The sequence below is a fragment of the Aptenodytes forsteri genome, unplaced genomic scaffold (genome assembly GCF_000699145.1).
Source record: "Aptenodytes forsteri isolate BGI_AS27 unplaced genomic scaffold, ASM69914v1 Scaffold270, whole genome shotgun sequence".
NCBI classification, from domain to species: Eukaryota; Metazoa; Chordata; class Aves; order Sphenisciformes; family Spheniscidae; genus Aptenodytes; species Aptenodytes forsteri.
In genome coordinates, this window is record NW_008794631.1 from 1,335,593 (window position 1) to 1,349,521 (window position 13,929).

The window sequence follows — 13,929 nt, forward strand, 5'->3', positions numbered from 1 at the left end:
AGGGATTGCATATTTGCTTTCTCTTTCATTATGCATTATCACTTTGAGGTGTTACTACCGAAGTTTGTGAAAAGACAGATTTTTTTACTATTGAGTTAGTAAATGCTCTGTGTGTTTGTTTTTAAATGTGGATTTATAGAGCTTTGTTTATTTTGGATATCTTCTACCTACATCTTTATTTACTCAATTTCTTACTTCACTTTCCTCTGAAGCTAATCTTCAAGACAGTTTTGAAATGCTTGTTGTAACTAGTACTCCTCGCTTCACTTCAGCCACTTTATTGCCAGATTCTACTGTTAAAAACCTATCTGCAGATGTGCATCAAGGGGCAAAAGATGGGAAGCTCATATCTTAAAATATGAGTATGCAAAACTATACTCTTGTTGAACCCAGTTGCAATGGTAACACCCTTTTTCTGCTGCTTTCTGCTTTTTATTTAACAGTCCAATCTGTGTTACACTCAAAGATGTCATTTAATATACCAGAAATAGATTTTTGGTGCTCTTATAACAATATTGTAAATGGTATAAACTTCTGTTCTAATGAAAAATATTTCTCATATACATTCAAACTACTTTGTTGTGGAAAACAGGACAGTTTTTGCTTACTACAGCGTTTTTTTTTTTTCTGTATATCCTACCAGGCTCATATAGGAAATATATTAAAATCTAAATTTATTGGCTACAAGGATTTTGATACATTAATGTATACCTGTGCTGCAGAGTTTGACTTCATGGAAAAAGAGGTAATTTGATCAAAATGGATGATTATGGAAGAGGGAACTTACTGTTTTATCTTAATTTATAACTTAAAACATCTGGGAGACATAACCTCCTACTGCCGCATAAGTTCAAGTTCTAACTCATGAAGTTAGACACATTAATGAACTTAAGCTAAATTTAACTGGTTTTATTGCTTTTAAATGAACTAAAAACAAAACAGTGTTTTGATTTTGGATTTAAGAAATGTGCTTGCTTGAATGAAAGAAGTGCTTGCTCAGGGATAAATGAAAGGTTACAGTTCTGCAAACTTAAGATTTTATGTGGCTGTCAGTAACTGGTTTTGGGTATATGGAAAATGTACTGAAAGCTGCAAAGGCCTTGCGTGGTAGATTTAGGCTACAGAAGAGCATCAAAGCTTCTTAATGTGGCTTTGGTAGACTTTTTTTAGTTCATCGCTATCTAGATACACATTTAGAACGTTTATAGGTTACTCAACCCATAGTACTCAAATTCAGATGAGATCAATCTACTTTTAGTCTTTGGGTGTCTTGCCAAAGAACCGGGAATAATTTCCTAATAACCCTAGTATTACGACCTAGTATGATTGCTGGGTGGAGTTTAAATTTGAGTTTCTTTAAGCTTGCTTTGTTCTTGTTGGATGTTTAAATTTACATTTTACTCAAGGAAGAACTCTTTATATCGTTTTCTTTAAAATGACCATTGAAGTAATTATAGGGGAATGGAAAGCAATTAATGCAGTTTATTTCCATTGTAGACTCCAGTAAGATACACAAAGACTCTGCTATTACCAGTTGTTCTGGTGGTTTTTGGGGTAATCATCAAAAGGGTAAGTGATTGATCTAGTGAATCACCTTTACCTTTTTAGGTTTTTTGAAGGGTTCACTATTTATTTTGAGATGGGACGAAGTTAGTGTGGTGTGTTAACCTTGGCTGGCTGCCAGGTGCCTGCCAAGCCGTGCTCTCATTCCCCATCCTCAGCCAGACAGGGGGGAAAAAAGAGTTGAAAAATGTCATGGGTCAAGATAAGGACAGGGAGATCACTCACCGATTTACTGTCATGAGCAAAACAGACTTGAATTGGGGAAGATTAATTTAATTTATTGTCAATTAAAAATGCAGTAGAATTGTGAGAAACAAAAACAAAACTAAAAACACCTTCCCCTCATCCCCACCCACTTCTTTCCAGGCTCAATGGGTCCCTTCCACAGGCTGCAGTTCTTTAAGAACTGCTCCAGCATGGGTCCTTTCCACGGGTTACAGTCATTCAGGAACGGACTGCTCCAGCGTGGGTCCCCCACAGGTCGCAACTCCTGCCAGAAAACCTACTCCTGTGTGGGCTCCTCTCCACGAGCTGCAGTTCCTGCCAGGAGCTTACTCCTGTGTGGGCTCTCCATGGGTTGCAGCTTCCTTCAGGGCATGTCCACCTGCTCTGGCATGGCGTCCTCCACAGGCTGCAGGGTGGATATCTGGTCCTCCATGGGCTGTAGGGGGGAAACCTACATCACCATGGTCTTCTCCTCAAGCTGCAGAGGAATCTCTGCTCTGGCGCCTGGGGCACCTTCTCCCCCTCCTTCACTGACGTTGGTGTCTGCAGGGTTGTTTCTCTCCTGTTTTTCTCACTGCTCTCTCTTAAAGCTGCTGCGCAGTGTTTTACCTTTTCTTAAACATGTTATCAACAGAGGCACCGCCAGCGCCACTGATGGGCTCAGCTTTGGTCAGTGGTAGATCTGTTTTGAAGCTGGCTGGAACTGGCTCTGTCTGACATGGGGGCAGCTTCTCACAGAAGCCCCCCCACTACCCAACCCTGCAGCCCCCCCGCCACCAAAACCTTGCCACGTAAACTCAATATAGTTTGATAAAATACAGGTTTTCAAAAATATTTGCTTAAAATTCTGTATTGTCTTCATATAGATTTTTGCAAAGGTCCAGTGCTGACTCAGCAGTAAAACTTGCTTTGATGTTAAATGCCAAGAAAATTTCTGTCACTTAGCTGATGAGTACTATAACTGAAGTTTATACCTGTTTTTGTAAATTTGATTATGTATAATTTGTGTAAAAACAACTTACAGTTTACACAGAAACAGATGGGATAACTGCTAACTGCCTGGCTGATTAAACATCCTCAAAAAGAATTTTTAGCTAAAACATTGCATGTCTTTATCTTAGCATTATCTCAAAATGAGATTACCCAGGTATAATTTAATTTAGCAAATGCTGAAAATACTTTAGAATGCTTTTGAAAGTTTATTCATACTTTTTGTTGGCTTTTGTTTTCTTCAGGCAGTTAAATACCTTAGGTGGGCCTTACCTCAGGCAGGCCAATATGAAAGGTAAATATTGTCGTCTTTTTTAATGTAAAACTGAATTTTCTGCTGGAAGTTTATTTGATTTGCTATATGCTAAATCATTCGGAATTCTACATTATATTGGCCCTTTTTGAAGGGTAAAATATGTATCGTTCAGTAACTGAATGGCTTGGATGTACTATATGTGGTATTTTTATAGGATGTCTAAAACTAAGTTTAGCTGCTGAACGTGGTTTTAGACATCTTAACCCTCTTACCCCCAAATTTTCTATTTAATCATTTATTTTTCTGCTCTGTTCCTAAATCAATATTTATTCATGTGCCTATTCACTTTTCCCCTATAAATAGTGAATACAAATTCTTTCCTCCCCGTTATTTTTTTTCCAGGTTATAAAGATACCCGAGTTTCATCTTTAGGAAGGGATCCCAACTGTATTAATTTTATTTTCTAAATATCTGTAATACATGCTCTACCTGTCACAGCCATTTGGCATCACTCGTTGATGCTGTGCTCAAGAGCAGTGAATTTGGCCAATTGAATGTTGTCATGTCCCTGACGTATCTTTTTGCTTCCTGGTTTTTTCAGTTTATCACCAATCATTTCAGTGATCTCTGCTTTCCATGGTCTAATGGCCATTATCAAAATTTCAACAGATGTGAGCAGGATTCAGCATTCTGTCTTCACAGATGTTTTTGGAGAACAAGTATACATGATTTTGACTCTTTCCACATCTGTATTTCCTTCTGAGAATCCAAAACCAGTTTATGTAGTACCTGAGTAAATGACTGACTCTTTTTTTTTTTTTTGTACCAGTGCTCTGCCTCTTTTACGTTACTGAAGTTTCATTCTCTAAATAAGCTGTTCTATATATGAAATAATTCATGGAAGTAATTAAAAAACTGCTAAAATTAATTTTCAGATTTCCAGATAGATACAGGGATTGAGGAGGATAGTTACTGATTTGTAACATATTTGAAAGCTTGCTATAGAGGAGGAAAAAACCTATGCAGGTGCTGACTCATGCTTACTGGATTAGTTCAGTTGTCTAGAGACACTGTAGATTACTTCAAAGTAAAACGAGTGCTTCTGTAGTACATAAACAAATAATGAGATTTTCTGTTTTTTATTCAGAGAGGAACGTTTTAACCATGGTGAGGTAAGATTCTTTTTCTGCACAATTTTATTCATCTGTTAATGTAATACTGGATATTGAAATACAGGTTGCAACGGTCTGATCCTGATACGTGGTTTATTTGAAGGTAAGTATTTGCATCTTTTATTCCCTTGTCTTAAATTGGGTCTGGTACATCACCAGAATAACTCTGGAATGTTGAACAAAAAAATACAGTAGCTAATGGTGGGGTGGCAGTGCAAGAGAGGAGTCTTTTGGGCTTTTGCTGTAGCAGTACAGGAAGACACTGAAATTATGCTGGACCTTCCATTTTCCCCATATGGACTGAGAAGGAGATTTGTTCCTTTACTGGGGTTTCACGTGACAGATAATGTTAAAATTCTGATTTGAAATATACCATAATGAAAATAATTCTACACATGCCTCTTTTAATAAAATTATGCAAAAAAATATAATTGGCAGCTTTCTTATGTGGTTTCTTTATTTGCAATTAAGTCAGCAAGGGCAGTGCAAAACTTTCTTAACAGCAGTTTAATTGTGGTTTGTGCTATGAGAGAAATCTCTTGCCATTCAAAATACAATAATCAATCAGATAAAAGCACTGATTGCAAAAATGCCTCTATGATTTACTACAGCACTTCCACAAGTAACATAGATTCAATGTTAGGAGTGGTGAGTGACGTCTCTGATGCTTTTTAACCTTTTTTGAGAATACTAAAGCAAGCTGCCTGTGGTTGTGTGAGTACCAAGGATGATTTTACTTGCTTCTTTCGTTTCATACTTAGGTATTTTAGGTATTAAATAGCAAGGTCTCTTCACTTCTATAAAGAGGTTATACAAGAAATTTTACATATGTTATTGTGTATTTATGTTTCAGGATCTTTTGCATAGCTAGCCATTTCTCTAGCTCCTTTTAGTTTGATTGTTAATATTTATCCTTCCTGTTGTTCCATACCTTAGCATACTACATACACTTTAGAAAAAAGATAACAGGAAGTCCTTATCACTGTCTGAAATGTGAAGATCTTTACTTCGACTTGGACTCTTTTTCAGACAAGCTCTTCACTTAAGCTATACTGAAAATGAAGTTGTATGTTTAAGATAGAAATGAAAAGTATGCAAATATTATGCTTCTGTGTGGTATTTTTTTTTTCAGCTGGTATACCATGCATTGCAGCTGTTGGCATACAGTGTCCTAGCGATTTTAATCATGAGACTAAAACTGTTTTTGACACCACATCTATGTGTTATGGCTTCTTTGGTGTGTTCAAAACAGGTAAGGTCTCTTTTTAATCCTGTAGCTATCTCAGTACTTACAGTATTACCCAGGTATTTGTCCTAAAGCAAATTTCTGTGTGTGTTGAATTGCTGAATCTGAGTGTACCAGTTAAAAATAAACCAGATTATATTGCCTGTCGAAAAGTGTGGTTACACAAGTTCCATTCTCCCTCTCCCCAAATAAAGCAAATGTCTTGTTTTATGCAACTTGTCCAATTGCATTATTATATGAGTTAATATGCTGTGTATCGAGCTTGAGCATAGGGACACATATGCTGGATTTTACTGTACTTACACATTTCTATGCCATTGCAAGTTTTTTATTGACTATTAATTTTATCCAAACAGTGTTTGACTTTGTTTACGCTGTGTTTTCACAGCTCTTTAGGGCTTATTGCCTTGCATATTTTTTGTGTATTAATTCTTTCCAGAAGTATAGTTTTGAAGTCTTGCATGTTGAAAACATTTCAGCCTTAAAAATCGAAAGTCATATGCCTAACTCAGATTTAATTTTCCTAGCTTGAAATTATCCATAATATAAAATGCTACTAGATTTTCTCCAGATATAAAAGATACTAGAATTGGCTTTCCATGTTTCAGTATCTGTGTTTTTGAGAAGTGGACTTGATTGAATCTGTATCTAAATAGCTGTTTTAGAAGCTTCACAGTTGCAGCAAAAGCAGGGTAAGCAGTCCTTTGTCTGGGAAGCAGATGGGGAGGTAGATTGAAAACTGGCTGAACGACTGGGCATAGGGAAGGGTGATCAGTGCTACAAAGTCTGATTGAAGGCCAGTAATTAGCAGTGTACACCAGGGGTCAATACTGGGTCCAGTCCTATTCAATGTCTTTGTTAATGGTCTGGATGATGGAACAGAGTGTACCCTCAGCAAGTTTGCTGATGGTACAAAACTGGAAGGAGTGGCTGGTACATCAGATGGGTGTGCTGCCTTCTAGAGGGACCTCAACAGGATGGAGAAATGGGCTGACAGGAACCTCATGCAGTTCAACAAAGGGGGGCGCTGAAATCCTGCACCTGGGGAGGAGCAACCCCAGGCACCAGTACATGCTGGGGGCTGCTCAGCTGGAAAGCTGCTTCGCAGAAAAGAACCTGGGGTTTTGGTGAACACAAGGTAGAAATGAACCAGCAATATACCCTTACTGCGAAGAAGGCCAATGGTATCCTGGGCTGCGTTAGGAGGAGTGTTGCCAGCAGGTTGAGGGAGGTGATCCTTCCCCTCTATTCAGCACTGGTGCAGCCACAGCTGGAGTGCTGGGTCCAGTTCTGGGCTCCCCAGTACAAGAGAGACATGGACATACTGGAGACAGTCCAGCAAAGGGCCACGAGGGTGATGAAGGGACTAGAGCATCTCTCCTGTGAGGAAAGGCTGAGAGAGCTGGGACTGTTCAGTCTGGAGAAGAGAAGGCTCGGGGGATCTTATCAAAGTGTATGAAAACCTGAAAGGAGGGTATAAAGAGGATGGAGCCAGGCTCTTTTCAGTGGTGCCCAGTGACAGGACAAGAGGCGATGGGCACACACTGAAACATGGGAGGTTCCCTCTGAACATCAGGAAACACTTTTTCACTGTGAGGGTAACCACGCGCTGGCACAGGTTGCCCAGGGGGGTTATGGAGTCTCCATCCTTGGAGATATTCAAAAGCTGTCTGGGCATGGTTCTGGGCAACTGGCTGTAGGTGGCCCCGCTTGAGCAGAGGGGCTGGACCAGATGACCTTCAGAGGTCCCTTCCAACCTCAACCGTGCTGTGATTTTGTAGAAAGTGTTATTTACATCACACAAAGTAAGTATCCCACATTGAGAGAGTGAAAGATTATGATTAATAGTGAGCTGGGCTTACTAACAAGAAAACAAATTGGGAAGATGAGATGGGGAACTTGTGAAAATGTCTATATGGAGAAGATCGCCATGAGGATGAGTGGGAGGAAGAATCCAGTGCTAAGAACTGTTGCGGACATAATACAGAAGAAAGAAAAGAGAAAAATATTTGACAGAGTGGGGAAACTAGCAATGGCTGGGGACGAAAATTAGGATTTTAATAAGAAACCTGAGTCGTTAGGTTTGCTGTTCTTGAAAATTGAAGAAATACAAGAATAACATTACAAAGTTCAGTACTTAAAATCTGGAGTGCCAGAACTGACGGTGTATGTACAACCTTTTTCCGTCTGCCTTGTGCATATGCAGTATGATACAGACTATAATGCCTGATACACATTGTTTTTCCCACAATATCTGTGGTTGGAGCCCATCCTAAAGGTGAATTAGGGTTGTATGGTGAAGGCAGTTATTGCCTGTGGAACATCTGACACCTGTGTCATACAACCGGAAGGTGAGTGAGTAAGACAGAATTATGCAAAGAGGAGAAAGTTGTCCCATGTTAAGGCAGCTGAACAAATTACTGTTTCCCAGAAAACTGGATTGCTTCCCTGGATGTTCTTTCAGGGAAGGACAGTTCTTGATAATGCTGGACAGGCTACACAGTTTCAGTCTGCTTAAATGTTGTGCTCATCACTTGATGCCTGTTTTGTTACTTGGCATAGGTAAAAGTGCTGAGTGTTTGCCAACATGAAATGAATCTGTACAGTGAACATATAAAATGCTAAAAACCTCTTTAAAAAGTAACTTTATTTAGCCACCTTGTAACTGGGTATTGGGACTTAAGAGAAATTTACTTTTCCTCTATGCTCTTGCTATTCTGTAAGGTTCACAGGTGTTCTGTGTCCCAGCTCTTAGTTGTTCTTGAAGTATTGGTGTCCTCTTAGGTGGTCTGGTTGTTTAAGTAATAGCAGTTACACTGTGGTTAAATTTTTCTGAATGAACTTTCACGAGGTGTTTCTGAGTAATTTGAAATGAAGTTGCTTTTCAAAAGTTGGAAAACCAAAAAGAAAAATGTCTATTTTCTTCTAACGTACAATTTCTAGATAACAATTACAATATAACTTAATTCTGTCCAAAGTTAATTTGTTCTTAATTCTTCTTGTTTTAACTGTGTGTTTCTAGAAGAAAATTGATGGGCTTTTCTGCCCCTTTATTATTGAAAAGTTTTTGTAGAATTTTCTAGTGAAGTTTAGAACTAAAAGTATTTCTGTGTTTTATGCCACAGAAAAAGGCCTCTCAGCCTTCTGAGAATTGAAAAACAATAAAATCTGAACTGCTTTTTTTTGCTGTATGGAGAAAAATCTCTGAAAGATAGGAAAAAGTACCTTGTAACTGGTAATGACTGAAAGATGAGCTGCTAGGAATGGTTTCTATTAATATATAGCTTCATTTGCTTTTTTCCATATATAGTAAGTTAGCTGCTACATGGCAAATCAGTAAAAGTTTTCAGCTGGTGATATCTTTATTTGTTTTTTTAAAGCACCTGAGTAATGGCACTACAGTAATTAATCATGGATCGTTGTGGTTTTTGTTTTAGTACTGCAACTAAGGTCATCAGGCCAGTTAATGAAAACTGGTGCTTTTGGTAATCATTGCATTTTGGATCTTAGAGGATGCCACATGTTACCACTCTGTAAATACTGGAAGAAGGACAGGTTCAGAGTATTTTATGAATGTTTTCTTTTCTTCTGCTTCCAACTGCATTTTGGCCCGTTGGTTGTTCTGCTGTTTCCTATGGTTGTAGAGTGAGAGTAAGCTTCTCGGGAAGCTACAAATGCAGATGATAACCTATTCTGGGAGCTGCCGCTTGTTGGACCAGATGGCTCAGGTCCAGCGACTTTTTCGTCCTCTTTTGCGGCATCATGGAGGCATAGTTGGCTTGAAAGAAATAGGTCTTGAATGCTGGGGAAGGTAAGGCTTTAGATTACTGCAGTTTGGACAGTTGTTCTGTGCAGAAGATGATAAATGACCAGCTGCCCCATATAATAAGGCCTCTGATTATCCTGGCCCTGGTTTGGGCCTTAGGAGACCTACATACTTGTGTTCAAGAGTACCCAACTTTAGGTGAACGATGTCAGTAAAAATAGAATTAATTCCCTTGTGTTGTTATCAGTAAAGGTTCTTTTGCCTGTTTGGTGTGTTCCCTAGGTTGGTGCTGATTGATACCTGTAAAAGACAAGCTGGATTTTTTTCTGGTCTGGCTGATGTATGCTTTCTTTAGTAGGGAGCGGCTGGTAATCTTCCAGGTAATACATGACTGGCTTCAGCATGAGAGAGAAACACTGGCCCATAAGGCTGTTGAGCCGCTATCGATCAGACCACTTCTAAGACTGCTCTGACTTAAGCAAGCAAAGGAATAAGAAAACTCCTTATTTTTCTTGTAGGATCAGGAAAATATTAAGTGGGTTTTAGTGAGCTTTTTCTGTCCTACTGGCTGCTGAGCAGAAGTAGTATTTTGAGGTTGAAAAATCTGATCGTATGTGCAATATTGATTCAGAAGAATTGCTGCGATGGAGGGAGATGAGAAGGGGAAGATGGGACTTGTGACCAAATGATTGCTTAACACTCGGTACATTTATCATTATGTAAAGTTTTAGATGTTTGCATAAAGGGTAAGTTAATAAGCAACAATTTGTTTTTACAGATGCAAGAAAAATTTAAGCAAACTTAACATATGTAATTATCTCATTGTAATTGAGGGCAACACTATCCCTTCCTCTAGCAGACCATGAAAGTTCACCTGCAGTGGTATGTTAGTATAACTAATTTATTTTGAGGCTATAGCTAGATAACTTGTTAATCAGCTGCCTTTCAAAATATAATTTTATTAGTGAACAATCAGCCTGAGATGTACAATTGTAACACAAACCAAAAATGAGCAATCAGGCAAAAGACATAATAGAATTATTCTGCACATAGAAAAAGAATTTTGTATGTTGTGTTCTCTCAGCCCATTGCATGAGTCTGTGTACTTTCCATTACCTCAGTGTTGCAGCTTGTGGCACCTGATGGACAATAAAAATTATAACTGTTTACATCTACACATTTCCTCTTTCTGTTAGGAGGAATTATACTACCCTGAGTGGAAATTTTGAAAGCAAAGACAAATAGCTTGAGAAAGACTTAACGTATTCATTTGACAAAAACACGTAAAAAACCTTGAAGTGATATAAAAACCACATGAGGAACAGCATCCCGTAAAAGAAATGCTCCTTTTGCATTGCCTATATGTTTGACCATTCTAGGCTCTTTATGTAAACAAAGTAATGGTAAATTTAGATACTTTGAATATTAATGGGGTTTTATAAAAGCATGATAGGAATGTGATTTTCTTTGATTTGAAAAGCCATGGAACTCAATAAAGAATTCCAAAGTTCTAACATGTTCTTGAAGTGAGATTTTTGCGACTGTTGGTAAAAAGGAGGTTTGCTTATGTAGAGCAGCATACAAATGAATTCATTTCCCTTCATCCTTCCAGACCTATACAGTGGTCAGGCATATTTGGTATATTACATTTCCCTGGATAGTATTGCTCTTCTTGCTAGAGTGTTTAGCAAGTCTTAGAGGATGAGAGTAGAGTACACTGTATTTTTGGAGAGGTGGCTTGAAAGTTTTAATATCTAAACTAGTTTACAGTTAGATTATAACAAAGATAACATATGCTACCTAATTGGTGTAGTCAGCCTAGTGGGAGGTTTTACTGTGAAACTTTATTTTATCATTTCATGCTTTAATTAAAAAAATGGGTAAAGGTAGTCTGAATGAAATGTATTTATTTAGTGCAGGTTTGATATTTTTTAAATGTGAAGCCTTACTTCTAATTAATGATAGCTTGGAAAAAAAAAAAAGTAATTCATACTTTGTCTTGTTTAAGGTTTAGGTGAGATATGAGATAAAGTGTTCTTGCTCAAACTAAACTTCAACATAGCAGATGTGGTACTTCTTTCTTCTTAACTACCCATTTCACACATTTATGAGTATTTGCTTAGAGCCTCCAGCAAGCAACTATCTTGAAAAAATGCAAGGGCCATCTTTTTCAGTTCAAGAAGGGGAAGAGTAGGATATAACAAAAATATATCCCCAAAAAATTATATCCCCAAAGTCTGCTTTTCTGATATGTTTTCAGAAGTTTGCAATCTCTAATCTGTATACTACAGCTAGAAACTCTTGATGTAAATAGGAGATAAAATACTGTAAAAGTGCAGTTAGCATTATTGAATCTTTACTTGATCTTTTTCAGTTCAAGAAGGGGAAGAGTAGGATATAACAAAAATATATCCCCAAAAAATTATATCCCCAAAGTCTGCTTTTCTGATATGTTTTCAGAAGTTTGCAATCTCTAATCTGTATACTACAGCTAGAAACTCTTGATGTAAATAGGAGATAAAATACTGTAAAAGTGCAGTTAGCATTATTGAATCTTTACTTGCAGAATTTGACATTTGAACTAGAACTTTAAAAGCTGCATTAATGTCAATTTTCTTTTTTTGTAGAATTACAAATACAATGCCCTACATTCGGTAAACATGAATACTTGAGAGGTCTCACTGAAATTTAGTGGAGAAGCAATAGCAGAGATGTTTCATATTGTACTATATGTTAGGCTCCTTATAGAGAAATAAAAATGAATTGTGCTGCATACAACATCACAGAATTGTTGTCTAGAAATTAATCGATTCTTGCATTTCAGTTGTTTGGATGGCTCTTCTGTAAAATCCAGCCCAAAACATTGGTCTTTGCTATTTTAGCATTGATGGCAATAGAGGGATCAGCAAACCTTCAAACTCAGTGGAACATCATGGGAGAATTTAGCAATTTGCCACAGGAGGAACTTTTAGAGTGGATAAAAGTCAGTACCAGACAAGGTAAACTGTTTAATAATGTATGATGTTCCCCATTTACTGTGAGATGTAACTATAGAACTTGGTATGAATGACTGCAGAAGTATTGCTATTATCTGTGGCTTTGCCTTGGGACTATCCTAAAGCCATGGTTTAGCCACATATATACTTGTCCGTATAAAAGCTATCTCAAATGCAAAAAACACTGAAAGCTTGCTTTGTTAGACTCCAGGCTACCAGTCTGGAGCTTTGAGCCACTGGTGTAGTATTCCTACAACAAAAGTGTTCTTGCAAAGTCCAATTAAAATAGGTTTTTACTTAAATTACACTGGTCCTGTATGTGAGTCCGTGATGATCATTTTGCTAGAAGAGAATTCAAAGTCTGTGTGTTGTGGTTGTACCCCTCCTTTTACTAAAATGAGTAAAAGTGTCAGAAAACTAGCTGGAAACTTAGCAGTTACCTTTTTATCAGGAAAATACTTTCAAGCCAAACTGGACTGAGATTTTATTGCTCGTTTAACAATGGTGTAAGAAGTGACAAATAAAAACATGTTGTCATAATGAATATGTTATTCTACCCATTCAAGAAAAATAAGATATATTAAATCTCCATTCTTAGATGTTTAGTTATCTAATGACTTATATTGAGTTCAAGGTTTTAAAAAAGAAATAAAGTGATTTTGTGCATCTCCTGTTGGTGCCATGTCAGGCCTTTTCAAAAAGAATACCCTACCCTCTATGTTTTTCTATAGGATTACTGTTCAGATGTTTGAAGATTGCTTCTCTGGTTCTACTGCTTGATTCTTCATTTCAAACATGGCTTTCATTCTGTATTTCAGATGCAGTTTTTGCAGGAGCAATGCCTACAATGGCAAGTGTTAAACTGTCTACACTTCGTCCTATTGTAAATCATCCTCACTATGAAGATGCAGGATTAAGGTAAATTTCGAAGTTGAGGATTTATTTTATTTGCTATTAGTTCTCTTAATGTTGGTAATACACAGTAGGAATGGCATCACGTTATATTATAAAATTTGTTAAAACCCCATAGAACTTGATTTGTTACTTTAGTCAGATTGAAAACACATGCAGTATTTCTTCAGGATTTGTGTTCAGAAAGGATATACTGTAGGATAGATATGCTTTCAAACTTACATGCAAAAAAAATCTGAGTATAATTATGGAATTGGAATTAACGTGTACTATTATATCCTTTCTTCATTCTAGTTAGTCCTGACATTGTAGACAGACTTGATTTTTTTTCTCAAGGTAGCCAGTTTAGTTATTCCTATTAGCTTTCTGTGATTGGTTGTCATTTTTTTTCATGATAATATATGTAATTATTGAAATATTAAGACTAGTTGAAACTGAAATTTTGTAATGGAATTACTGAGTTTTGTACTTTGTTATTTTCAAAATCAGGATGTTTTTCTAAATTGAAATTGATTTATCTCATAAGGTCATGAATTTCTTTTTTTAATTTTAATATCGTAGCATCGTTTTTTGGCAATTTGGTAAAACTGGTTAAAAAAACCCACAAAAAAACAATAAGATAGAGAGGGATAAAGAAGAAAAGGAGGGGATTCATTTTACATGCCTTATGTCCTTAGTTCTGTGTCTGGCATTAACTGGCTTTAACTTTTGGTCAGCCCTGAATTGACCAGGCAGTTGGACATAGATGGTCACTGTAGGTCCCTTCCAACTGAAATTATTCTATTCTATTCTATTCTATTCTA

At 37.2% G+C, this 13,929-nt stretch overlaps 1 protein-coding gene across 1 annotated transcript in view; it reads left to right on the top strand.

Moving 5' to 3' along the window:
* Nucleotides 1-13,929, top strand: part of DPY19L1 (dpy-19 like 1) — a 55,733-nt gene that overhangs the window by 34,414 nt on the left and 7,390 nt on the right. Inside the window, exons 16-22 of the mRNA XM_009273499.1 lie at nt 644-745; nt 1,498-1,569; nt 3,024-3,073; nt 4,182-4,206; nt 5,339-5,458; nt 12,043-12,217; nt 13,033-13,132. Of these exons, the coding sequence (XP_009271774.1) occupies nt 644-745; nt 1,498-1,569; nt 3,024-3,073; nt 4,182-4,206; nt 5,339-5,458; nt 12,043-12,217; nt 13,033-13,132 (644 nt within the window). The remainder of the gene's footprint in view (nt 1-643; nt 746-1,497; nt 1,570-3,023; nt 3,074-4,181; nt 4,207-5,338; nt 5,459-12,042; nt 12,218-13,032; nt 13,133-13,929) is intronic.